The 26164-nt window shown below is 39.3% G+C and overlaps 1 protein-coding gene across 5 annotated transcripts in view; it reads right to left on the bottom strand.

The window, feature by feature from the left end:
- Window positions 1-52: 52 nt before the first annotated feature.
- pnpla6 (patatin-like phospholipase domain containing 6) overlaps window positions 53-26164 on the bottom strand; it is a 31568-nt gene continuing 5456 nt past the window's right edge. For 2 of the 5 annotated variants that reach the window (XM_073861391.1, XM_073861396.1), the window contains 32 exons: window positions 25234-25287; window positions 25038-25125; window positions 24638-24812; window positions 23731-23871; window positions 23450-23609; window positions 23276-23356; window positions 21266-21394; window positions 20742-20822; window positions 19970-20099; window positions 19788-19862; window positions 19559-19653; window positions 19143-19310; window positions 18794-18871; window positions 18502-18707; window positions 17136-17267; window positions 16822-16945; window positions 16544-16733; window positions 15920-16069; window positions 15773-15836; window positions 15528-15696; window positions 15258-15440; window positions 15053-15171; window positions 14059-14215; window positions 13533-13649; window positions 13333-13402; window positions 6681-6797; window positions 5748-5896; window positions 3169-3321; window positions 2842-2958; window positions 2672-2750; window positions 2449-2597; window positions 53-2174 (listed from right to left, as the gene is read on the bottom strand). In XM_073861391.1, the coding sequence (XP_073717492.1) occupies window positions 2097-2174; window positions 2449-2597; window positions 2672-2750; window positions 2842-2958; window positions 3169-3321; window positions 5748-5896; window positions 6681-6797; window positions 13333-13402; window positions 13533-13649; window positions 14059-14215; window positions 15053-15171; window positions 15258-15440; window positions 15528-15696; window positions 15773-15836; window positions 15920-16069; window positions 16544-16733; window positions 16822-16945; window positions 17136-17267; window positions 18502-18707; window positions 18794-18871; window positions 19143-19310; window positions 19559-19653; window positions 19788-19862; window positions 19970-20099; window positions 20742-20822; window positions 21266-21394; window positions 23276-23356; window positions 23450-23609; window positions 23731-23871; window positions 24638-24812; window positions 25038-25125; window positions 25234-25287 (3978 nt within the window). In that variant the 3' untranslated portion in view covers window positions 53-2096. Of the gene's footprint in view, window positions 2175-2448; window positions 2598-2671; window positions 2751-2841; window positions 2959-3168; window positions 3322-5747; window positions 5897-6680; window positions 6798-9762; window positions 9880-13332; window positions 13403-13532; window positions 13650-14058; window positions 14216-15052; window positions 15172-15257; window positions 15441-15527; window positions 15697-15772; window positions 15837-15919; window positions 16070-16543; window positions 16734-16821; window positions 16946-17135; window positions 17268-18501; window positions 18708-18793; window positions 18872-19142; window positions 19311-19558; window positions 19654-19787; window positions 19863-19969; window positions 20100-20741; window positions 20823-21265; window positions 21395-23275; window positions 23357-23449; window positions 23610-23730; window positions 23872-24637; window positions 24813-25037; window positions 25126-25233; window positions 25291-26164 lie in introns of all 5 variants that reach the window. The other 3 variants (XM_073861386.1, XM_073861379.1, XM_055204678.2) reach the window with 3 other exon arrangements.

The raw sequence follows: 26164 nt of genomic DNA, 5'->3' as shown, positions 1-26164 counted from the left end.
TTAAGTGATCAAGTTTTTTTCTCATTTTAAATGATCAAAAAGCGAGTCAGCATGACATTAAATAGGATTTTATTATTCATTAGGGTTTTTTAATTCAGCATTTAATTCTCTTCTAAGATTCACATGACTCCACTGATTCTCAGAATTAGACGGTAAACATTCAAAATTAATATTCATTAGTGCAAAAATGCAAATCAAGCAATAAACCATTTTCATCTCTACGTTTTTGTTAAAAAGCTGTTTAAAAAAGCCAGTGATAAAACAAATAAATTAAATAAAATAGTTGGCAGGCATATAGTTCTCAAAACATGTTTCTGCGTTCTGAGTTCTCACAACAAAAAACATTGTGGCAAAACAGAAGCGTCGAAGGATCTGGACATCTCAGTGAAGTCTCAAGGGTTTTGTACACTGATTATGGATGAGTCTTTAACATTGGTGAACATCAGGGATGATGAGATTTGGCTATGTAATAAGCAGCCTCTGCTTTATAACTGGACTCTATACCGAGAGGCTGTTTCCCTATATAATACAAACCCAACCTGCATCTATATGTGTTCTGTTCCCTTTATGTTCTTTAAATGTGCAATAACAAAATAAGGCATCTGCCTTGACTACCTGAAACACATGTAGCTCTGCATTTCAAGACAGATTTTTGGCATTTATGGGAAATTTTAAAGAAAACTTGCATCCTGTTCATTCCCTACCTCACACATTCTCAAATTTACCTCATCCTCATCTAACCGTCTACCTCAATCGCATCATTTACTGTCTACTTCACTCACTTCCTGTCGACCCTACTTTCACACTGACTACTATCACACCAAAAGCGCTTTAAACGCTTGGAAACGCACTGCCTTTTTTTAAAAGAGCAGTGCGACGCGGCTTTTTATATTGCTAAGCAACCACCGAGTCAGCTGTCTTGTCAATCAAATATTGAAGCGTGAGCGCTCTTTTGCTGTTAACTGTCATATTAGCAGAAACTTTAAAAAGAGGACACTTGCTCTGACCTTGTTTGAGGGTGAGAGGTGAACAAACACGCGCAGGAGAGAGTGAGCGAGTGGAGTCCGGTTCTTCAAAGCAACTGTAAACTTCCCTCAAAACAACGTAAGGCCCGCTTTTCCGCTCATTCGATTGGACTATAGAAAGACGTGAATGACGTCGGGCGCTTCTCCGCTCTCAGCGCTCCTTCAAAAGCGCGTGCTGCGGCTGGCGGCAAAAACCGCAAGGCGTTTGGCGCGAATAAACAGCGCGCAAACGCTACCTGTCCATAGAATATCATTTAAAAAAGGCGCCTGCAACTGCCATAAACGCTTTTGGTGTGATTGGCCCCGTTATTACCTCACTCTATTTCTGTCTATATCTCTCTTTCTCACTCAACCTGGCTGTCTACATACATTTGTTCCTACAACTTAATTTCTCTTAATATTAATTTTGTCTCAATTATTTATTTTAGCAATAAGTGAAATTTAAGGAATTATATTTTCTTTACATGATACCTGTAATAAATCATCAATTAGTTAGTTTTTATTCCAATAGCATTCTACACCTTTACCCCTCTTCAAAACGACTTGAAATTTTACAAAATGTTCCTAAAATCTTAAGTTAATGAGGTTAATCTTTTCCTGCTAACTACAGGCTGCAGACACACACACACACACACACACACACACACACACACACACACACACACACACACACACACACACACACACACAGTGAAATTAAATTATAATTAGACATATTGCTTAAAGTCCTACTAGTGTTGTATGGAAAGATTATTTTGTCATCAGAGATGTTTGATGCCATAACATGCTGAGCATTTTTCTCACAGAATGGTTTCCACTTTTTGGGTCCACTGAATTCACGGTGGGTCCCCAGAGTCCCTTGCCTCTGTATAGTCTTTGAAAACCAAAAAATCCCAACGGCTATACGGCATTAGTGGGAGTCAATGTTTTGGTGATGTAGTGAAGTCTGTTAAACAGTATCTTTGGTGACTTCCCAAACCAACTGAAATCAAGCCTTCATGTGTGCACCCTTCCAGGCCCTCAGGTGTCTTGTCTTGATTTAATGACCTTCGACCTCTACATTCTGTCCATTCAGCAGTCTGAGGTTTCAGAGAAGACATTGGACCTCCTGGTGATGGTCTTCCTCTGACGGACTGTCTTCTCCTCATCCTACGCCCAAATGATAAGAAAACATGATTTATTTTTATATGTTTTTTGTTTAGAAAATGTATTTAGTATATATTTGTAAAAATCCATCTAAAGTCTCGTCATCTAATTATGAGATTTGGAACATCAAAGTTGTTTGATTTCAATCACTGACATGACCTTACTCAGTCAATATTATAGATATCAAAGTTATCAAAGTTTACGTATCATAAAAATAAGGTTTTTACAGTCAGTGACAAATGTATAGTAATTATAATCAGTGCTTGGATATCCCGACCGTCGTGAAAACCCCGTTTGGGCCCCATTCTCCTGGAGACTGGTCCTCTGGGTCTTCAGTCTCCTCTTCCTCCTCTTCTTCACACTCCTCTTCTCGCACCGTGTCCATCCCATCTTCCTCATACTCTGTTGCGTAATCGGACTCTTCTGCTAGACACACAAATATGAGGTCAAAGAAATAGCTCTGAACAAAATCAAAGACTTAAAGTTCTTTAATAACTGACCATCGGCTCCTAAATAGCTCTGCACGGGTTCAATCCTCGACACGATCTCAGCCAGATCGGTGAAATCTGCACTAGGACACTGAAAGAAACAAACAGCAACAAAACACAATAATGTTTACATTGAAATGTAATGGGTGATATAAGTACACGATATACAGGGGAGTACTCACATCGGTCTTCTTGCTGTCATTATAATCGGCTGACCTATGGTCCTTTAGCATGTTTTCAATGATGTCCCCACGAGCACATTCAGTAAACACAAGTTTACCATGCTGGTAACCCACATCCTGAGAGAGAAAACCAAAACAACACATCCATTTATAGTAAAAGATCATCTATTTTGTTTAATATTCACTCATAAATCGCATTAAATATATCATCTGAATAAATAATAATTTCAGACATTGTGTCATAAAGAACTTTATAATTATCTCTGCTGCAGACAACAATTTATTTTACAAATAAAATACAGAACATATATTTCCAAAAGTTCTCACATAGATTTCATCAAACTTCCCAAAGTCCATGGTCTTAAAGCGGTCGATGGGTGGGCGAATGTACTCGCAGTATGCGCTGTTTTTGACCACTTCCAGCTGCCGCACACAGGACACGTAGGCCAAACGCGACTGAATTTCAGCCATATCAGGCACCTAAGACAGAGGAAACCGCATGCTCATGTATGGTTTTAAAATCATGTCCAAGTATCTTTCTCTGGGAATAATAAATGTTTATCAAGTGTAGCTCTCAAATGGGGTTTGATGAACTTTAAGTGGTCCATCATGGACCTTGCACACAAATCTAATCTAAAATGGTCAAAATATGTGCCCCGGTCAATGACGTGGCATTAATTACTTTTGTGTCCGTATGGTTTAATTAAATGTAAAAGGGTTAACATTTCAAAATAAATTTGCAGATTACTTGCATACATTCTCTTTTTGAGGACCAAGTCTAAAATTTCTGGTTTTATTTCATTTTGAAAAAAATATTTGGGGAATAATTGCAAAACTGTCAATGTGGTGTAACCAGTCTTTGTCAATTGGTGTAACTAGTATTTTTTTTTAAAATAAAAATATAATTATATTCATAAAAAATAAATGTGGAATAAAATATAATCATCTAGTTTAGTGTAATATGATTTTTTTACATACATTTTTCCATCATTTGTCAAAGTTTATTTAGAAAACAGAGCCGTTTTCAGCTTATGTCAGGACAAATATTACAAAAAATAACATTTAGAAATAGCTTATAAAATTCTATTTTTAAATATTTTATTTTATAATTACGCTAATATTTCCCATTCTTTGGCGCAATTGGCGGTTACACCATTTGAAATGTTTAGGTCCATTTCATAAAAATGGTGCAAATGTAATTTTTTATTGTATAAAATTAACATAAATACACTAGGGGGTGGTTTCCCGGACAGGGATTATCTTAAACCAGAACTAGGCCTTATTTTTAATTAGGAAATATAACTAGTTTTAACAAACATGCCTTACTAAAAACATTACCAGCGTGCATTTTGGACCAAAACAAAGAGCACTTGTGAATTTTAAGATATGTCAGTGCAAGTTGTTTTCAGTTAGGAAAGCTCTTACATTTATTTCAGTCTTGGACTAGTCTAATCCCTGTCCGGGAAACCGCTCCTATGTGCATTGAAATAAACCTGATGCGTGCTTCTAAAACAAGTTTTTTTAAAAAGATTTTTGAATTTCTTATCTTGCCAAACTATTTTTTTTCACAGACCCACTACTGGGGCCGTATCCTTACAAAAAGGATTAAACCTTAGACCTTTTCACCTCATATTAGTATCTCAAAGGTACATATTGGTACCAAATGTATACATATCTGTACCTAATGATACATATAAGTACCTAAGGGTACTGCCACAGTGACAGAATAGGTACATATTTTGACCATACAGTATTGATTATAATAGTCAATGACAAATTTAACTAAATAGAAACTGTTTGATTATTAAATTGATAACAGGTAAAATTATAACACTTAAATGAATAGTCTACTCATTTTCAATATTAAAATATGTTATTACCTTAACTAAGAATTGTTGATACATCCCTCTATCATCTGTGTGCGTGCACGTAAGCGCTGGAGCGCGCTGCGACGCTTCGATAGCATTTAGCTTAGCTCCATTCATTTAATGGTTCCATTTAGAGATAAAGTTAGAAGTGACCAAACACATCAACGTTTTTCCTATTTAAGACGAGTAGTTATATGAGCAAGTTTGGTGGTACAAAATAAAACGTAGCGCTTTTCTAAGCGGATTTAAAAGAGGAACTATATTTTATGGCGTAATAGCACTTTTGGGAGTACTTCGACTCGCCTGAAAAGTCCGCTCCCCTTCTCACTCTCATAATGGGAGAGGGAGGGTGTTACTGCGCCGAGTCGAAGTACTCCCATAAATGCTATTACGCCATAAAATATAGTTCCTCTTTTAAATCCGCTTAGAAAAGCGCTACGTTTTATTTTGTACTACCAAACTTGCTCGTATAACTACTCGTCTTAAATAGGAAAAACGTTGATGTGTTTGGTCACTTCTAACTTGATGTCTGGATGGTGCCGTTGAGTGAATGGGGCTAAGCTAAATGCTATCGAAGCGTCGCAGCGCGCTCCAGCACTTACGTGCACGCACACAGATGATAGAGGGATGTATCAACAGTTCTAAGTTAAGGTTATAACATATTTTAATATTGAAAATGAGTAGACTATTCCTTTAAGCAATAATTTTATTAACATTTATTGAAGGATTACAGCATTCGGTTAAAAAGATGAAAATTCTGTCATCATTTCTGTCATTCTGTCATTCACTCTCTCGCATGCGGTTACAAACCTGTATACTTTCTGTTCTGATGAACACAAAGGAAGATATTTTGTGTAATGTTTGTAACCAAACCCCATTGACTTCCATTGAGTAGGAAAAAAGAATACTATGGAATTCAATAGGGCTTCTGATTGGTTTAAATGATGACAGAATTTTAATTTTTGGGTGAACTATCCCTTAAATTGCAGAAAGTCATGAATCAAGTGCTAAACAATCCTAATATCCCATAATACTCACCTTCACTTTCTCTGCCCACGGGTTAATTCGTTTCCACAGGAGCCACCAGCCAGAGAGACAGTCGCCATAGTTACAGAGATCAGTCTCATCCTGACTGCCCACATCAATGGCGATGACTGTTTTTGCACCCATGTTTCGAGCAATGTCCGCTGCAGGAGTGCCAAAACACACACACACACGTACACAAAGACAGACATCCACAGGGTAGCAGGAACAATCAAAGCACTGTTAATATTTCATCTGAATTCTGTATGTGCCATTTTTAACAACACAAAGGAAAACTAGCATGATTATTGAGTACACATGCAAAATTTTGTCTTTTTCACCCCCAAAATTAAGATCCTAAGTTGAAATGCAACACATGAACTTCAATCTTTCTGTCTGTCACTGTGTGTTGCATTGCAAACTTAAAGACATTAGGACATTGCTGTTTGGTGATTTTGATCTATTTTATATCTTATTTCTTTGTAGCAATTTTGAAAATGTAAAACGTATAAGCATTTATTAAATCAAACTTTTTTATAATACAATAAGAAGCTTTAAAATCCCACTTAAACACCTAATTGCACACCAGACAGCAATATCATTTATAATCCGATCAATGTTTCATTTTTTTAAAAGGACGATGTGGATTAGAGGTCATAAAAACAGATCGTCTAGATCCACACCGCCTGATCCCTGCAAAACTTTATCCATTTGTGTCTCTGTGCAAACTCATTTCATGTACCATTAAAACGTGCTGGATTTCTCCCAGATGCCCAATTGACTAATCAACATTTTCAAGTAGATATGAATTCAAATGGATAAAGTTAAACCACTCACTCTACCCTGAAAACTGTATACTTAGAGCAACATTGCTCTCCAAAACCTAAATTTAGCACTTATCCAGATTTTGTTTCGGGTCCCAGTGCCCTTGCTCAAGGGCGTACTTGCCTGGCAGATTGTTGATGTATCCTCCGTCCATGAGCAGATTTCCATCTTTGGGGTCGCAGAGGGGTGGCAGATACCCGGAAAGGGTCATGCTCGCCCTGACATAACGCCACAGAGAGCCTACCACACCAGGAGGGGGATAATAACCTCTTAATAACGTCTAGAAAATAACGTCCCAGCAACGTCGGGAAGCGATGCCAAAGTCACATTTTTAGTTAGCAGCACAGACCAGCAAGGAGAGACAGTGATGGTCACCCCAAGGACGATGTGTGTGATTTAGTTCGGCTCACCTCGAGTGAGGTAAATAGGAATGAGGTAAACCTGACTTATCTTTCATACATCCCTTGCTTCTCGGAATACTTTGTTTTTTTGCAGAAATTAGGAGGGCAATGTTTTACAGATGGTTTATGATTGAGTTTTTTGCCAACAGATTTGAGGAGACAGTGTGAAAGACAAGTCGAAGTGAACGTATTGGGCACTGCCAGCCTCTCCCAGCCTGCAGTACGACCCTCAACCAGCAGGCGTCAGGAGAGGCACGGCAAGTGGCATGGGTTGGAAGGAGAGAGAGAAAATCGAGAGAGGGAGGTGCATTCAGGATCTGTTGCTCTTAAAAGGATATTCCAGCTAAATATCAAAATTACCCCATGATTTAGTCTCTCTCAAGCAATCTGAGATACATGTCCATCATCATTCAGACAAACACATTTGTAGTTATTTCAGTAAGTGTCCCTGCCCCCCCAAGCCTTACAATGGTAGAAAACAGGGATCAGGGAACAACCACTGACCCTAAACCTCTCAAAAGTGCAGCCATCCCTCACAAAGGCAATCCACACGGCTCCAAAGAATCAAAGAGACACTCCGCCTCCTTTTAAAATATGCCCATCTTCCAGCTCCCCTAGAGTTGAACATTTGATTTTTGCCGTTTTGGAATCCATTCAGCCGATCTCCGGGTCTGGCGCTAACACCCCCAGCATAGCTAAACATAATCCATTAAATCTAATTAGACCATTAGCATCGCGCTAAAAATTTAAGAGTTTCAATATTCTTCCATTTAAAACTTGACTCTCCTATCGTGAACTAAGACCGATGGAAAATTAAAAGTTGTGGATTATGCTAAGCTATGCTACAAGTGGTACGTATCTGTACGTAGCTCATAGCCAATCAGTGTGTCGCATAGACGTCGTCATCGTCTGGCTTACCCCTCCCCATTCTGTGATTGGTTCCCTATTTCAGACGAAAATTTGGGGCCATGATTTCCATGATAGAGGAAACCCAGGCTAACGTTGCGCAGTGGCCATTTCTCAATGTCAAGGATACTTCCTTGGCAGGACTAGTCCTTACAAGTCACTTCCTTCAGAGGCTAGGCGAGGCTCCTCTTTAGCATTCGGAGAACACGAATGGAACAGGCTAGCAAGTGCACGTCATTGCGTCATTACGTCAATGAAAAGGTGAACTTTCGTCGCTGCGCGCATAGGATTGTGGGTGATTTCAGCACACGAAAAGCGCGAAGGACACACATATGCATCCTTTCCTTTATATGGAATATTTCTCGAACGAAGGACTCAGTCCTTGGTTGCAATTCCGAGGATCTTCGACATTGGAACAGTCCTTCGATGGATGTCGATGACGTAGCATTCTCAAAATTCTGGCTTCCGAGGAACCTTCCTTGACATTGAGAAACAACCTGTAAGTTTAGTAAATCGAGTCCAAGATGGCGTCGTTACCAGAAGCTAGTTTAATTATAATATAATTTATATATAATATAATTATAGTTTATAATGTTTAAAATATGGATATCTTTCTTACAACATCACATCGATTACCGGCCAAAGACCCTTATTAACCCTTTGGACCTGTGTGAATTACTTCTGTGAAGGATGGATGCACTTTCTTGGGCTTCAAACTCAGAAGTCGTTCCCTGATCCCGGCTCTCCACCGCTACAAGCCTGGACGAGCAAGGGCATTTACTAAAATAACTGTAAGATGATAGACGTGTATTTCGGATTGCTTGAGGGTGAGAAAATGTATACAACGTTGAATGCTGTATTCTGATTGGTTAAGAAATATTCCACGGGTATGCATTATTCTTCGATAACCGCCCACCTAACTTGTCAAATGTCTTAAAAATAGGCACCAGAGCAATGTAATCATGGGGTCATTTTGATATTTGCCTAAAGTATCGCTTTAAAGCAAAAGTGTATCCACTGAATATAAAACAACATAGAAACAAAGATCCCGAACGTCGGTGAGCCTCATATATGTATTATAGTTCTGTAGGGTCCAGAATGACAATTCACCTTTCCCACGTTTTCATTAATACCGTGATATGAAATGAACAACCGCATATAAAGGCAGTGATAGGCATGCAGCCACATGCACACAAAACAAAGTGCTGATGATAGACAAGCTCAGTGTAGAAGGAAAGTACATACAACCTGAACAGGCAAACACAAACTAGGCACAATATAAACAGGAGGTACAGAATTAAATATGAATTAAATTGGCATACGTCTTAACAAAAAAAGCAGCAGGAAGTCACAAAAAGCATCAACAGTGTGCTTTCTAGTTGCAACCATATGCAAACCAGTTTGCTTAAGATTTGCATATGGACTGGTTTAACCAGACCCACTAAAGACAATCCTTTGACCTAACAATCATGTTACCAGACCACTCATATAGATTTCCATTCATCTTAAAAATACAGTAGAAGCTATAGTTTTTTTCAAATTTTTCAAATATGTAAATGCTTGATTAAATTTGGACATTTTCTAAGCCAATTTAAACCAGTGCTTGGGTTGTCTATATTTTACCCAACTATGGCCTGAATCAACCAAGCATGATTTGATCCTACCCAATATATTTTATCATGGTTCTGAAGGCACGGTCTCTCTCCTCTCTACTAAAAGTTTTTCCTTCCAAGCCATGAGATCCCAATGTAAGCACGGGTAAATATTTTTGAAACATTAGACAATCAGAAGCACAGGGTAACTGAGTGGTCGCAGGGATTTTGGTGAAACTTCTTTCTAAACCTCCTTTTGGTTTCTGGAGGTTGGTAGAGTGGGGAAATGAGGGACGGGATCCTGACCTGGGACATTGTTAACATAGCAACCGTCCACGAGGAGGTGACCGTCCTTAGGGTCGCAGAGAGGAGGCAGATAAGGGGTATAGGAGGCACTGGCTCTAACATAGCGCCAAACACAGCCTGGCAAAATGAAGATGAGAGTAAATCAAAACTGGACAAGACGTGGAGACAAAGAGAGAGAGAGCGAGAGAGAGAAAGGGGGGCAGTAAACAACAGGAAACAAATGCGTGAGAGTGAAAGGATGGGACATCTTTAGGTCGCCCCTTTTGTAGCAAAAATCTGCGATCATCACACATCAATTACATTAGCTTAACTATAAAAATAAAAAAAGGATGCATGGAAAAGAAAGTATCTATGTCATGCTCTATTGGACGCATGAAGAGATTAAAAGTGTTAAGCCCGGAGTATAGTCTGTTTTTTATGTATATGTAGGCACACAGTCGAACGCGCAGCCTTGCAAAGTATATATGACATTATATAAAATTGAAAATCTATGTAAGGTACACTATCCATGTCAAGAAAGGCAATAAAAACATCATCGAAGTAGTCCATGTGACATCAGTGGGTAAGTTAGAATGTGTTGAAGCATCGAAAATACGTTTTGGTTCAAAAATAACAAAAATCACGCTATTAAGCATTGGCTTCTCTTCCGCGTCTGTTGTGAAAGCGCATGCGCGAGTCCAAAGTCACGCGACTGCAGTGACGCGGATGACGTGCCATCCTCAGACATGTTTGCAAAGTTTTTTTTTCAGACTTACAGCGTGCGTCTCCCTCAGACTGTAAACGAAGCCTGGGGGCACAAAAAAAAACAGCTGGGGTGCACCAAATAACACGTCAGCCGCGTCACTGCAGTCACGCGACTCCAGTCTCGCGCATGCGCCTCACATCAGACAATGCTGAATAAAGTCGTAATTCTGTTATTCTTGGAACAAAATGCACCCTCGATGCTTCAACACATTCCAACTGACACACTGATGGACTACTTTAATGATGTTTTTATTAACCTTTCTGGACATGGACAGTATACCGTACATAGATTTTCAATGAAGGGTCAATAAGCTCTCGGACTAAATATAAAACATCTTAAACTGTGTTCTGAAGATGAACGGAGGTCTTACGAGTTTGGAACGACATGAGGGTGAGTCATTAATGACATTATTTTCATTTTTGGTTGAACAATCCCTTTAACTAAACAAAATGCAATGCATCTCATGGGCTACATACTACATTCTTTTGTAGACGCATGCACGACCTACACGTACAATGCACGCGGGGTTTCAAAAATCCGTCGGTGCGCGTACAGTACCGTTCACTCTTCTGATGATGAGAATTGCATCATGCGCACTGTACGTGGACCCACGAGTACACGTGGAAAATGGACTATACTTCGGCCTTTAGGTGTTATGACACACACAGGACATTAATGATAAGAGTGGCTATGATAATAACAGTGGGTTTATTGTGGGTTATTTGATTTTTATAAGCACTCACGCAAAGATGAAAGGTTTAGTGGTCTACTGATATGCAAGTACAAATCATCTTGTGCTGATATTTACTACAACACTCGGTGTCAGAATAACCATGTCAAAGTTAATTTTATGATAATGATCGAAGGACTGTACATACTGTTACTGTACAGCTACTGTATGTAGGAAACTGGCTACCTGGGTCAATGGTTATATGAATGCCCACCCAAGTGTTTATAGAGAGCTATTCATATACCTGACGGTACATTCGCACGGGACGTAAGCGTTAACACTTTTCATTTACTTTGAATGGGTGATGACATGCATTGCCGAACTGAATTGTGGATCCGTCTGCGTCACGTCACTGCCGTTGCTTGAGGCAGAAGTTGAACATTTCTCAATTTTTCAAGTGCCAGCCAATCAGATCAGCTTATGCAAATAACCTAGTGCAGAGCCACCCAATTATGTTTATGCAAGACCGGGGAGAATGTGTGAATGCAATGTACCATTAATGTCATATAAGTAAATGTAATGTAATGATATGAGATTAATTGATTAATTATTATGAGTTCTCACGTTGTGGAAACTGTCAGGTAAGATACTGTATGTTAAGATGTTTTGTCATGAAATTCCTTTTTTGTGTGGTGGTGTGATGTCTAAACAACGCTAGGAGAACAGCAGGAACAGGACATGGTATTAACAGGATGGGGTTAAGCACAAAGGTGATGCGTTCTGGATCCTACAGATGTCACTACCAGGAGTTTAACCCTTTACAACAGCAAAAGGTGTTTACAGGCATATGATATGCAACAGAAAGAAAACAATAAGAGAGAGAAAGATGTATCAAAGGGGTAATGATAAAAAAATTGCCTGATCTACGACACAGAAGCAGATTGAAATGCCAGGTTGGACAGGTGGGAAACGTACAGTAATGTTTTACAAACGGAAAAGGCATAGACGTGCTTTGTCCTTGCAGTCAGACATGCAAAACAAGGCTAAAAATGCATTTGGGCTAGCAGGGGTGACCATATGACCATCATACGGCCTCTAAATCCAGTGGGTCAGAAAATTAACTAAGCAAATCTGAATTTAACATTAACATTATTGATCTTATGAGAGGATAGAAACTTACATTACATCTTTTCTAAATTTGAAGTGTGCCAGAATTTAGTGATGCATGATAGCCATTGGTCAATCCAAATTTATTAGTAATGCTGTATAACAAGTAATGCATCTCATGTGAAGTAAGTAAACAGGAACTTGCAGTTTCCGGGCGTTTCCAACAAACCATCACTTATTGCACACTTCACAAGCCACAAGCACCATTAGCTTCATTTTATTTCAATGCAATGATTATTCAGTTACTTTATTACTCTTATACAAACACAAACAAAAGAATATAAAACAACCTGATTAAATACTCCAAGATGCTTACACTTAAAACCTGTTACGTTATAGAAAATTGTATATATATTTCTATAAAATATTCAGAAATTTCCCAACTATTGAGAGGTTTTATTTTATTAATGCAAAAAATTATAAATATATTACAAAAATATTATTATGGGGTGGTTTCCCAGACAGGCTTAAGCCCAATCCCAGACTAAAATGCATGTTTGACCTGTGTTAACTAAAAACAAGACATTTCTTAACATATATCAGTGCAAACATTTTGTCTCAAGACGTTTTTTGGAAAGTATGTTTATAAAAACTACTTAAATGTCCTAATATAACTAAGGCCTAGTCCTTGAGCCTGGTTTAACAGTCAAGGCTTAGCTAAAGCCAGGACTAGGTCTTAGTTAAATTAGGATCTTAAGCATCTTTTATAAACATGCCTTAAAAAAAAGACTTCACTGGGGAGTATCTTGAGACAAATCAATGGCACTGGCATACTTTAAAGTCTGTCTGTGCACGTTATTATTAATTGAGACGATTTATTAATGAAATGACTTAGTCTTGGACTAGCCTTAAGCCTTGTCTGTGAAACCACGTGTTAATATTTCATTAATAAATCGATTCATTCCAAAACTAACAAGGCCCTAACACAGACCCTTGGGAAACCCCTTAAACAGAAAGTGAATGGAAACACAGTTCTGTCATCACTCACCATCTTTATGAACCCGCATAGCAGACGCTGTGATGTCTGTGGTCACGTTGAAATACGGAAGCCACAAGTCCTATGAATAAGAGGAAGACAAACACATGAAATTGCATTTTCTTTTCATGTGACCATCTTTCTTTATCACAACAGCTGCAATGCAGAAACATTAATAATGACAAAGCAGTTCAACTGCTGTGACCTCTCACCTCAATTTGTTTCTCCTCAAACACCTTGGAGATGCTGGTGTTGAAGGCGGAGCCGGAGAACATGGACGTGATTGGATAAGTCAGATCAAGAACCGTTTTGAATACAGAGTTCATGGCCTGGATGCAAGAGAAACGAGTTAAATAAAATCATTTTGTTTCGATTATGATGTCTAACATGGGGGCGGTTTCCCAGACAGGGCTTATCGTAGTCCCAGACAAAAATGCAAGTTTGAGCTTCCTTAATTTAACATATCAGTGCCATTGTTTTGTCTCAAGATGCACACCAGTATTGTTTTTTGTAAGGTATATTTGTAAAAACTACCCAAACATCCTAATATAACTAAGGCCTAGTTCTGGATTAATCTAAACCCTGTTTGGGAAACTGCTCCATTGAGATCTGAAATCTGTTGTGCTGCATCTGTTAAAGTATAATCTTATAAGCTGCTTGTATATTTCTACCCTTATACATTAGTTTTCAGTCCACCTCATAGGGATATCTCAAGGGGACGGACAGCATGGACATTACCTTGGACCACTCTCTCGCCCTTTGCTTGACCCGAACAGCACTCCTCTCTTCGGCGTACAGAGCACCAATGAATGAGCCAATGGATGTTCCTCCTACTATGTCAATGGGAATCCCTGTATCTTCCATGGCTTTGATGACACCAACATGAGAACAGCCCCTAAGATTTAAATGGTTGCAAAGGGTTAAGTACAGTACAGCAAGTGTGATCATGTAATATAAAAGGCAAATACATACAAGTCGTGAATGTTTCACACTGACCAAAAAATGCAGGGCATGCACAATCAAAACATTGCTATGTTTGTTTATGTATCCCAGCAATCCAAATAAAAGGAAGACTGGGACTATATTTTTAGGTTGGGAAGGGATTATCTGTTTCAGGAAGTGTTCATAGAATTTTTTTACTTTAATGTTTGCATTTTAAAGGGACACTCCACTTTTTTTTTTAAATATGCTGATTTTCTAGCTCCCCTAAAGTTAAACATTTGATTCTTACCGTTTTGGAATCCATTCAGTCGATCTCTGGGTCTGGCGCTAGCACGTTAGCATAGCTTAGCATAATCCATTGAATCTGATTAGACCATTAGCATCGCGCTAAAAATATTTTTCCTATCTTGACTCTTCTGTATTTAAATTGTGTACTAAGACCGACGGAAAATTAAAAGTTGAGATTTTCTAGGCAGATATGGCTAGGAACTATACTCTCATTCTGGCGTAATAATCAAGGACTTTGCTGCCGTAACATGGCTGCAGCAGGCGTAGTGATATTACGCACTGCCCGAAAATAGTCCCCTTGGTTACTTTCAAAAGCAGGGGACTATTTTCGGGCACTGCGTAATATCACTAGGAAAAATATCGAAACTCTTGGGTTATTTTTAGCACGATGCTAATGGTCTAATCAGATTCAATAGATTGTGCTGGTAGAAAAGGAGATGAGCTGAGCATATTTTCAAAAAAAGTAACTACAGTATAGTAAATGTGCTGGGACTTTACTCACCTGGCTCCGCCTCCCCCCAACACGAGAGCAATGCTGTTCCCCGTGAGCACCCTGGCTAGCCGTGAGAAATCGCTGTGTCTGTCCGCGGTCTTCTCAAAAACCTTTTCGTACACCTCTCTCTGGAACAAAAGCAAACACAGTGTAACATATCCTTATTCATCTACAACATCAAAAAGTTGCAGTAAAATGTGCATGGTCTCCTCACCAGTTTGGAGGGGCCTCTTCGTGAGAAAACTCTACGAGGGCACCTCAGGTGAAGGTGTCCGGAGCACCAGCTTCGCATGTTCAGCCATTCCACGGTTCGGGAAGGGCCCGGCCCGTCCTCACGATGCAACAAAATCAACTGCTTCAGGGCCCGCACAGCTGTGTTTTCCAACATCTGCTCCAACTGAGAAGGTTGAATAAGAAAATAAGTACTAAATCAACACATAACATAGTATGTTAAGGCTCAACACACACACACAAAGACACGCACCTCTCCAAGTGCAGGCTCCTGGTCTCCAAGTCCCACAATAAGGATGCAGTCGGCTTGTCTAATACAGCGCTGGGTCCATGGGGTCATCCCACTGTCTGTCTGATACAGGACTATACGATTAATGTCCTCCTGCTGGGCCAACCAACCTGATAACCTGTACTCATGAATACTAGACAGAGAAATAACAATTAGATAATAAATGTTAGAACACAGTCAATAAATATAGTTGTTGATGTAACACTTACCTGTCCAATGCAGAAGCACCTAATCGCTCTCTGATGATGTCACTGGTTAGCAGCAGGGTTGGTCCTGATTGAAAAATTAGGGTTGGGAATACAATTTTGTTAATGTCTAAATTAAACATTTTCATTGTGTATCTAACTCTAGTGTACCTATGGCACTGAGGGCGTGGCTGAGCTCCAAGTTGAAGGCACTGACTGGCACATCGTCACAAACAGGAAGTACGGCAACAGTGGAGAGATTACTGGCTGGGTTGGTGACGTCTGGACTGGATGCCACGGTGGGTAGACCCAGGGCGGAGCCTGAAAAATACATTTTTAATCATTATAAATATTTCAATATAAAATGTTTGTCTTTAACTGATGAAATAATAGACATAGACATCTGACATAGACATCTGAAATGGCATAAGGGGGAGTAAATTTTCATATTTGGGAAAACTATGCCTTTAAGTATGATTAAAACACAAATTTAGTAGCATTTAACCTTAGCATCTAACTATTTCCTTAAACGGATAGTTCACCCAAAAATGATAATTCTGTCATCATTTATCACCCATATGTTGTTCTAAACCTGTATGAGATCTCCTTACATGGAAGTCCCCATCATTTTCCTACAGTAGCCCTAAACGGACAAACTTTTCTATATGTTTGTCCTATGGCAGCTACCGTAGCTTCTCTACCCGTTTTGAAATTGAGGCTGGTTGCATTCTCAATTTCTTTGCTAGATGACGCTAAAACCCACATTGCACCTTTAAGTTTTTAAGTAAAACTTACCCGAGAAAGGTCCACGGGCCTGCTGAAGGTTCCCCAGAATCTTCTGGCCCAGCAGGTGGATCAAACGTGTCACCACCTGCGGGTACCTTCTCTTGATATTGTTAAGTGTTCCTTCTGGAAGCTTTACCAGCTCGGTGTCTCTGACCGCATGAACTGTAGTGGCACGGGGCTGTCGTGTCAAAGCTTCCACCTGAAGTAAAAAAAAAATTTGTAAAGCAGTTTATATTTATTGCAATTATTAAGCCTTCATTACATTCCTTTTAGATCTTTAGACTTACAACTCCAATGAGATCTCCTCGACCATACTCCCCAACTAGCTCCTTCTTCCCATTCGCTTTCCGAATGACGGATCGCAGTCGTCCGTTCAGAACGATATAAGTGCAGTCGGACTGATCGCCCTGCCTACAAATAATTTTATGTCACTTATTCCACTTAATCCACAACAACGAACACAATTCTCAAAGACATATACAGATTCAGAACTGAACATATATTTAATTATCTAGTTAACAATGACCAAAATACCATGTACGGTATTTAAGTTCAAATATTCAAGAAAACACAAATGAAAAATATTTGAAAGTCATGGTACCGGTACAGGGCCCGACCCGCCTCAACAGCCATCCAGTCAATGGCAAAATCCATCTGTCGTACAAATGCAGACATGCGGATAGCCACGGTGTGAGCCGCGCTGAGAACCACGCTTGGCTGCTCACGCATGATCCTGAAGGTGGCAGCAGAGAACACAATGAATTTATGATATTAAAGGTGGACTGTGTAACTTTAAGAAAGATCTCAGGACAGAAATGCAATATAATATACCTAACTATATTATCAGTGGTGTATAAAGACCTTACATAATGAACTGTATTGTTTTTATTACCTTAGAATGAGCCATTTTATCTACATACATCGTAGGTCCCCTTACATGAAAGTAGCCATTTCACGCCGCCATGTTTCTACAGCAGCCCTACACTATCAAACTGTTTTATAGAGCGCATTTTGTCACTACGCTGTCTCAGATGATGACATGTTTGTCCTGTGGCAGCTACTGTAGCTTCACTATGCAATTAAAATGTAACGAATTATTTCAAAAGGGAGGGGCAAGCTGTGGACTGAGCCGCTGGTCGCTCGATGGCGCTAAAAATCAGCACACTGGTCCTTTATCTGCTCTAACTGTGCGTTCACACCAGACGTGGAAGAGGCGGCAAAAATGTGTTATTCGTGCGTAGTTGGACAATTGAACATTTTGAGTTTACTCGCTTCATTCGCGCGTGATATTCTAGTTATTCGAGACATTCACGTGTAAATTCGTGTCATGGGAGGGGCTTATATAGCTCAAATTGAGTAAACTTACCAGATTGTTCGACCTCCTCACTCACTTTCTTCCAAACAAGATCCTTCTAATTCCTGTAAAAGTACGAAGTGTCTCATATAGCGATGATGGTGATTGTCCGTCCATTGTTGTTTTGTTTTTCTGCCTCCGCTTGCTCCCTTTAATCACCTCACTGCTAGAGCAAGCTCCTGATTGGTTAACACGGTGTGAAAATACGCTAGATTCCGATTTTTCAACGCTCAATTTGTGCAGAACGTGCCATCCGCGGGTTCCGTGTCATTCGCGCTTACCGCGCCGTAGGACCCCTATTCGCGTCTTTGCATTGACTTAAATGTAGATCACTCGCGATTGCCGCCTCTTCCGCGTCTGGTGTGAATGCGCTCTTTAGAAGGATTTGTCTGTTAACGGCTACTGTAGAAACATGGTTGCGACTTCCATGTAAGGGGATGTATGTAGATAAAAACAATACAGTTCATTATGTAATGTCTTTATACACCGCTGATAATATAGTTATGTATATAATATTGCATTTCTGTCAAGAGATCCTTTTAAAAGCCCATGATTGCACCTTTAAAGAAAGTGCTGTGTGTGATCAGCTACAAGATTGTTTAAAAACACTCACTCGTAGAAGTCAGATTTGGAAATCTTAAGATAGGTGCAGTCTCTTTCGGCTTTGATGGTGAAGATGAGCGGCTCTCCCGTGAGGACGGCCAGCTGACCCACCATCTCTCCTGACTGGGTCACAAACAGACATACTGCCTCCTGCTTGTCAATCATCTTTTGATATACGTGAAGGCAGCCGGAGAGGACAAAATGCAGGCTTACGTCCTGTAGAACAATAAATACATTTATTGACTTGATCACAAATCTAAGAAGGAGGTGAAAGAATGAAGAAAATGAGGGCGCATGAGCACCTGATCGCCCTGTCTGGCTAACACAGATCCAGCTTTGGCGTGATGAAACGTCACCCTTCCGTTTAACAGCTGCGGGTCCTGATAAACAATGAAAGGAGCGATGATAAAAGAATGGAGGGAATGTGATTTGACTAAAACGATTTGATTTTATTAAGCATATCTAAAACAACTAGAATAATTGCTTGACAGTATCAAAAAAATGAAATAACATGTTACCAACCAAGCCTATAATATCTTTATTATATCAGAATGTTGTCTCTTTTTGTTTATTTTGTTAAAGGGTTTACACGTTTTTGTGTGTGATCGCCCGTTGATGACCATCTCCTGGCACAAAATCAGTTTAACATACTTCAATCTTCATGAGTTTGAGGATCTCGTTCTGGGCCTCCTCGAATAGTGTAGCATTTGGTCGTCCTGGACATGGACTAAAAAGGTTCTCCATTCCTGACTCCTCCTCGGGATACAGATACACACCAGACGGAATCTCATCCACTGTGACCTTCCTCTCACGCTGTTCCTGAAACACACAAAAAAGCAGATTTACTGGCAAATCAGGTTACTTCACCGAATTCATTTTTTATTCCTATAACAAAACGTTTTTGTGGTTAGGTTAAGCTGAATCCCGATAATGATATCTAATGATAACAAAAAGCTGTATTTACATAAATAATTAAAGCAAACCATAAACAACTGAATGTCAATTAACGTAGGATTATGTAGTACTTGCCTGTTTGCATGTGAATATTATTGTGTAAATAAACTCACTCGTGTGAACGCAGGTGCTCCGTCTTCAGCAGATACAGAGATACGGCCTCTCTCGTAAGCCATGTCAAAATCTGACCGCAGACTTTTCTGCATGCCTATAACGGATATACATACGTATATGAAACAATGTACATTCAGTCGGACAGTATCGTAAAACAAACAATTTCAAGGCAATATGATCCTATTGGGCTGAAACTCAAGGAAGGCATTTGCATTGCGAGACAGCTACCTGCAATGTCTACAGGCATGGATATGGTCCTGCTGAGGGTCGGGATGGTGCCGCCTTCCTTCCCATGATCCCCAGCTGCAGAGAATAAGGATAAGCCGTTATGGTTAGACGTGTTCAACAAATCTGAAGTTCAACATTTCCATACACAGTATGTGTAACAAGCAGATATTGTGGTGCCTCACCAGTAACGCTTTGGAGAGCAGCGTCACGATGTTTGTCGGGAACGGTGAGGCTGCCGAAACGTTTGCTGTGTCGTACGGGGCTTGTGCGGGTCAGATGTGGAGAGACAGGAGAGGGACGAAGCTGCATGTCCTGAAGAAAGAAAAGATAGAGATCATTTTAGCATCGTATAGGTGTACTAACTATTTTAGTGCTGTGTTTGTGTGTGTTTTATGTGTATGTTACTTCCATTTTTACAAGATGTAATAAAAATCTCAGGTGTGCCTAAGATGTGTCTGTGAAGTGAGATCATTTGTTATAGCATGTCCAAAATGCCCCTATTTGAGTGGGAGCAAAAAAGCGCTGTTTTAATGTCTGTACCTTTAAATGCAAATGAGCTGCTGCTCCTCACTCCCTCACCAACAGACAGTGAGCACTTATAAGTTAAAAATAGATCTGATTCCTGTAAATACAGTCTGAGACAAGTATCTATTTAGCCGCAAGGTTTTGGGTAAAATTAACCAGTCAGTCAGCGGACATGGGCGGGGCTTTGTTTTTGTGATGTCACATTAACAAGAGAATCAAAACAGCATGTCTAATGAGACTGATTTGGTTTAATGTGGATTACAAAAAGATTTTTTACATTGTAATGTGGTTGTGTTCACACACTGCCAACACACATTTATGTCTAAAACCTTATAAAAGTGGATTTTGCATAGTATGTGCCTTTTAATAAGACCTGTACATAACCTCCCAGCCTGTAAAAAGTGTGTGTGCATGTGTTTGTATACTCACATGGCTAAACAGTTCATTGGTGAGTCCCAGATAGTTGTGAAGGGCCAGAACAGTTACTCGCTGAAGACGTACCATGATGATCTACAGATAGCACAAACAGTGTCATCATTCACACATAGAAAAACCTTATGAGCTGATTCACTCACTACATAGGCAGTTACCTACTTAGGGAGCATTCTAACAGTAGTGCCCTCATGATTTCAGAAGTTTATTGTTTAGATGTTGCTTGCTTAGCTTACAGTGTAAAACTCGAATTAGTATAAATTACATTTTTCTCAATTCGTCCAATATCTTGGATTATGTAGTCGCAAAGCATTGTGGGATTGTCTCTATGTGAATGATACATGCAATGTTGTCTTAAAATTTTGAATTAATACTTTTTTTGCTTCCTAGCACACAAACTTCACGTAATAATATGCCGAAATTCATGTCAGGAACATGGCTATAAAGCTTATGAAGGCAACTAGTTATGTTTTAGTAAGTATGAAACAAACTGTTTGATTGTGTATTGTGTATAAACAGACCTGCACCACTCGCACAAGGCTCTCTGGGTATTTCTCAAAGATGGACAGAAATGCCTCGACAGGCAGTCTAAGGACTGTGGACACCTCCGCTGCTCTAGCCGAGACGGTTTTGTATGGTCTCTGGTGACCCTGAAATACAAAAAGTAAAATATAATATATATATATATTTTTTTTTTTATCTGATTGCATTGAAATGAATAGAGAATAGAGTTCCGAAAGGATGAGGTATTTTTGTAGGCTAAAGGGCTCATTATAGTAGTGCGTAGGTCCTATGGCGTAGCCGCGACGAAGTCGGTTTTCATTTATACTTTTGCGTCGTCGTCCACTTCGATGTGCAAACACACATCAGAACGCTGGTAGGCAGTATCCATGGGTATTACCAAAGTAGCAGCGCGACCGTCAATGAAGAAGCTGCTTGGTAAGTTAACCCACAAACAAAGGAGAAACAGCAACTTGTTGAGTATGTTTTGAGATGGCCAGCAGTGATGGAAGTAAATAATCAGCGATTATTAATGCGTTTACACCAAGTCAAAATCGCGTCTACCGCGCCTAGTTTGCCGCTTGAACAGTTTGAATGCATTCGCGCGTTTAGAGCAGAGTAGTCAGAGGCAAAATCTGCTTCTTGTGTGAGGGGCAAGTGATATGCGGTTGTCTGTTTGCAAGATGACTGATGTTGATTGTGCATTTATCGAGAGAGTTACCGGTTTGTATTTGGTAACCTCACTATAGGGGGGAAAGAAATGGCACGTGACTCAAAAATGAAATGTGTATTACAACTTACCAGGTTGCCCAGTGTTCTCACTGACACTCTTCCAAGCAAGGTCCTTTTTATTCCTGTCTCTATAGAAATAAGAACTTGTGTCGTATAGCTCCGGTTGACTGCTAACAGGCAATATCAAGTGTTCCTTCATGTTGAATGGGTGACTCCGGGCGGGGCTGCCGCCACAGCAGCAAGCAGGCTCCTGATTGGGTAACGCTGCACGAAAATCCGCCAAAGTTCAAATTTTTCAACTTGGGCGTCAGCCGCAAATTTGCGTCAAGCGCAAAATGCACAAAAAGCACCATTCGCATGAACTAGACGCGTGAATGAGGCGGAATCGCGTCTACCACGCCAAAATCCTCATTCGCGCCTCTACCGCGGCTACTATAATTTTGCAGTTTGAGTTAAATCCCTCCTCAACTTGGCTCATCTTTGTTCTCACCATCGCAAACAGAAATACCTATGATGCAGTTTTTACCTGACAGAAGTGGTACTAGTGGACCAATTAGAACGCTTGCGGTCCGCGCAGAACTGATGCGCTGTTAAAAATTTGGCGAGGTGCACGTCATGCTACGCAGAGGCAACGGATAACCTATGGCATAGCTACGGCGTAGACCTTACGCACGACTATAAATTGGACTTAATCCGGAAGTTAGCGGGACGCTGGTTCCCTCGCAAAAAGCACATTCATTTTTCCTATTGACTTTTGGATTATTGTAAAACAATAAGCTCTGTGTTTAACAAAAGTTTACGACACTTACACGATTTGTCCAACAAGTTAGTCTTGATGAAATCAAATTTTATGAATTTTTAAATGAAGGGGTATTAAGTTGCGTGATTACCGCACGATTTCACGGGTAAAGCATTCAGATCCTCATAGAGGTTGTAATTACAGCTGTAGACTGGGACCTATGACTTGTACCACGTGACCACTGAAACCTCATAAGGAACAACTTCCCATATGTTATTATTGTTGACGCACTTTCTGTGTTTTGTAATATTCAGCAATAGCATAAAAATTGTATTTATTTTCTAATTAAGTATTTTATGCATAATTACATATAAATACATGTCATTATACATAATTGTATTTTACATTTCCTGGTTTCTGTTATTTCTATTTTCAAGTAAAGCTGCTTTGAAACAATGAAAAAGCACTATAGTTTTTACTATTGCTATAAAAAATGCATAATATGTGCTTTAATCTCGAAACAACTGTAATTATGAAACGTGAACACAGTATTACTCACTGTGATGACATCAAGGATGCTCAATAGACTGTGAACGCTGTCTCCAGGGTAAACCTCTTTAACCACTCCATCTTTCCCATCCTGAGAGAGAACAAGAGCGAAAGAGAAAGGTGTTTCACACTGTATACAAACAAGTACATATACACATCGCAATCCGAAAGTTTCAACACACACCTGTCCAGTAAGACACAGCTCCAGTTTGCCGTCCTGTACCACGTATATGCTGCTATCAGGCTGTCCGGGTCTGAAGACATATTCACCTTGCTGGAACTGGAGAAACACCATGTGCTTACAGAGCTCCAGAAACAAGGGCTTCTCAAAGTGACCCAACACACTGCAGGAGAAAGAGACCAAAACCACACATATGTATCGCACTTGCTATAAGGAATTATGACTTTTTATCATATTTGATGCATATCATACACACAATAACCACACAAACAATCAGTGCTTACCGGACGTTTTTGAGCATATAAAGCACCTCTGACGGCAGATGAGAATTGGCCACATCAAACTCTGTAAGATCCGCCTCCAGAACGGAGGGAGGAGGTTCTTTCATCTGTAGAGTTGGCACTTCTTTTTTAAAGCGCAAGATCCTAAAAGACAAAAAAGACATTTAAAGGGACACTCCACTTTTTAAAAAAAAATATGCTCATCTTCCAGCTCCCCTAGTGTTAAACATTTGATTCTTACCATTTTGGAATCCATTCGGTTGATTTCCGGGTCTGGCGCTACCACTTTTAGCATAGCTTAGCATAATCCATTGAATCTGACTAGACCACTAGCATCGCGCCAAAAAAATAACCAAAGAGTTTCGATATTTTTCCCTATTTAAAACTTGACTCTTCTGTAGTTACATCGTGTACCAAGACCGACGGAAAAATAAAAGTTGTGATTTTCTAGGCAGATATGGCTAGAAACTATACTCTCATTCTGGCATAATAATCAAGGACTTTGCTGCCGTAACATGGCTGCAGGAGGCGATATTACGCACTGCCTGAAAATAGTTCCCTTGGTTACTTTTAAAAGCACTACAGTACTAGTAAACGATGTAACTACAGTCTTAGTACACGATGTAACTACAGAAGAGTCAAGATTTAAATAGGAAAAATTTCGGAACACACGTTATTTTTTAGGCGCAATGCTAATGGTCTAATCAGATTCAATGAATTATGCTAAGCTATGCTAAAAGTGGTACTGCCAGACCCGGAGATCAGATGAATGAATTACAAAAAGATAAAAATCAAATATTTAACTCTAGGGGAGCTGGAAAATTAGCATATTTTCAAAAAAGGGGGAGTGTCCCTTTAAAACAATCCAAGCCAATGAAAGGGACCAAATAATAGTGTCACACAAACTTACTTTTTGGCGATGTTCAGCATCTTTTGTTTCTTTTTGAGGCGTGGCCTGGATGAGGAGGCGGAGCCTACCAGTGAAGAAGTGGACTGGGACACTTTCCTCATAATCTTCCTCCCGTAAAACAAGACCTTGTCCCTTTTACGAAAGCGATACTTAGGAGCTTCCTGAGCCTCGAGTTCTGAGTGATCCGCAAAAAGAAAATTCAAATTAGACAGTCTTTATGTAGGAGAATTCATCAATATTTGTATTTTTTTTTTTATATATAATTTAATTAATAAAAGAAATCATGAAAAATCTAAAAAATATATTTTTTAACATTTTATATTTAAATATTACATTATAAAAAAAATTATATTAAAATTTATATAACATTTACTGCACAAATTAAGTTTAAAGTACTAACTACGGAGATGCATCCTGCGCAGGACAAAAAATATGAGTGCTGCGATGAGAACGATGGCGAACCCAGCGCCGATCACTATTCCCACCACCTGAGGAGACAACACACAGAGAAAATAAAGAGACAAAGAGAGAAAGAATGAGTGAAGAAAGAGACAGAAACGACATAAATTACTCATGATAAACATGTTTTTACTGACCATGCTGGTCTGCAGCTGATCCTCCACTAAACTCTTGATGTTTCCAAAACTGTCCTGCTGAAAAACATGAGGAAGGTCCATATCAAAAGCTTGCACTGAACTGACACTCAGCACTGGATGTTAAACATATGAGCAAAAACATTAATGATATGTCTTGTTCATCATGATAAACTTAACCACAGCACCACCATATATTTCTGCATTTCCTGTCCTTTTATTACCCAATCAAAACAACGCTCTTCTTAAAGGGATACCCAAAAAATAAAACTTCTATCATCATTTACTCACTTTCATGTTGTTACAAACCTGTATACATTTCTTTGTTCTGATGAACACAAAGGAAAATATTTTAAGGAATGTTTGTAACCAAGCCATTTATGAGCCCCATTCACTTTCATAGTATTCTTTTTTCCTACTATGAAAGTGAATCGTGAATCATGATCGGTTTGATTCCAAACATTCCTAAAAAAAAGAACGAGAAATTCATACAGGTTTGAAACAACATCAGAGTGAGAAAATTATGACAGAATTTTCATTTTTGGGTGAACTATCCCTTTAACAATTACTTCATCATTTATTTCAGCACAGCATTGTGTAACACGATCTGTGTCTAGTTTGTGTTCCTGTAGCTCACATGGTAGAGTACTGCAGTAGCGAAGAAAAATAAGTTTGATGTTTGATACTGGGGATGCATAACGATTAATAGTGATTAATCTATAGCAGAATAAAAGTTTTTTTTAACCTCATATATGTGTGTGAACTGTGTATAATAACTTTGTATAGATAAATGCACACACATGCATGTATATATTTAAGAAATGTTTACATGTGCATGCATTTGTATATTTATCTATAATTTATATTAAATATAAATACTTAATATATCGTTTTTTCTTAAAATTATACATGCATGTGTGCATATTTATAAATA

This window comes from Misgurnus anguillicaudatus, chromosome 3 (genome assembly GCF_027580225.2).
Source record: "Misgurnus anguillicaudatus chromosome 3, ASM2758022v2, whole genome shotgun sequence".
Classification (NCBI taxonomy): Eukaryota; Metazoa; Chordata; class Actinopteri; order Cypriniformes; family Cobitidae; genus Misgurnus; species Misgurnus anguillicaudatus.
This window is presented reverse-complemented; position numbering and strand designations above follow the sequence as displayed.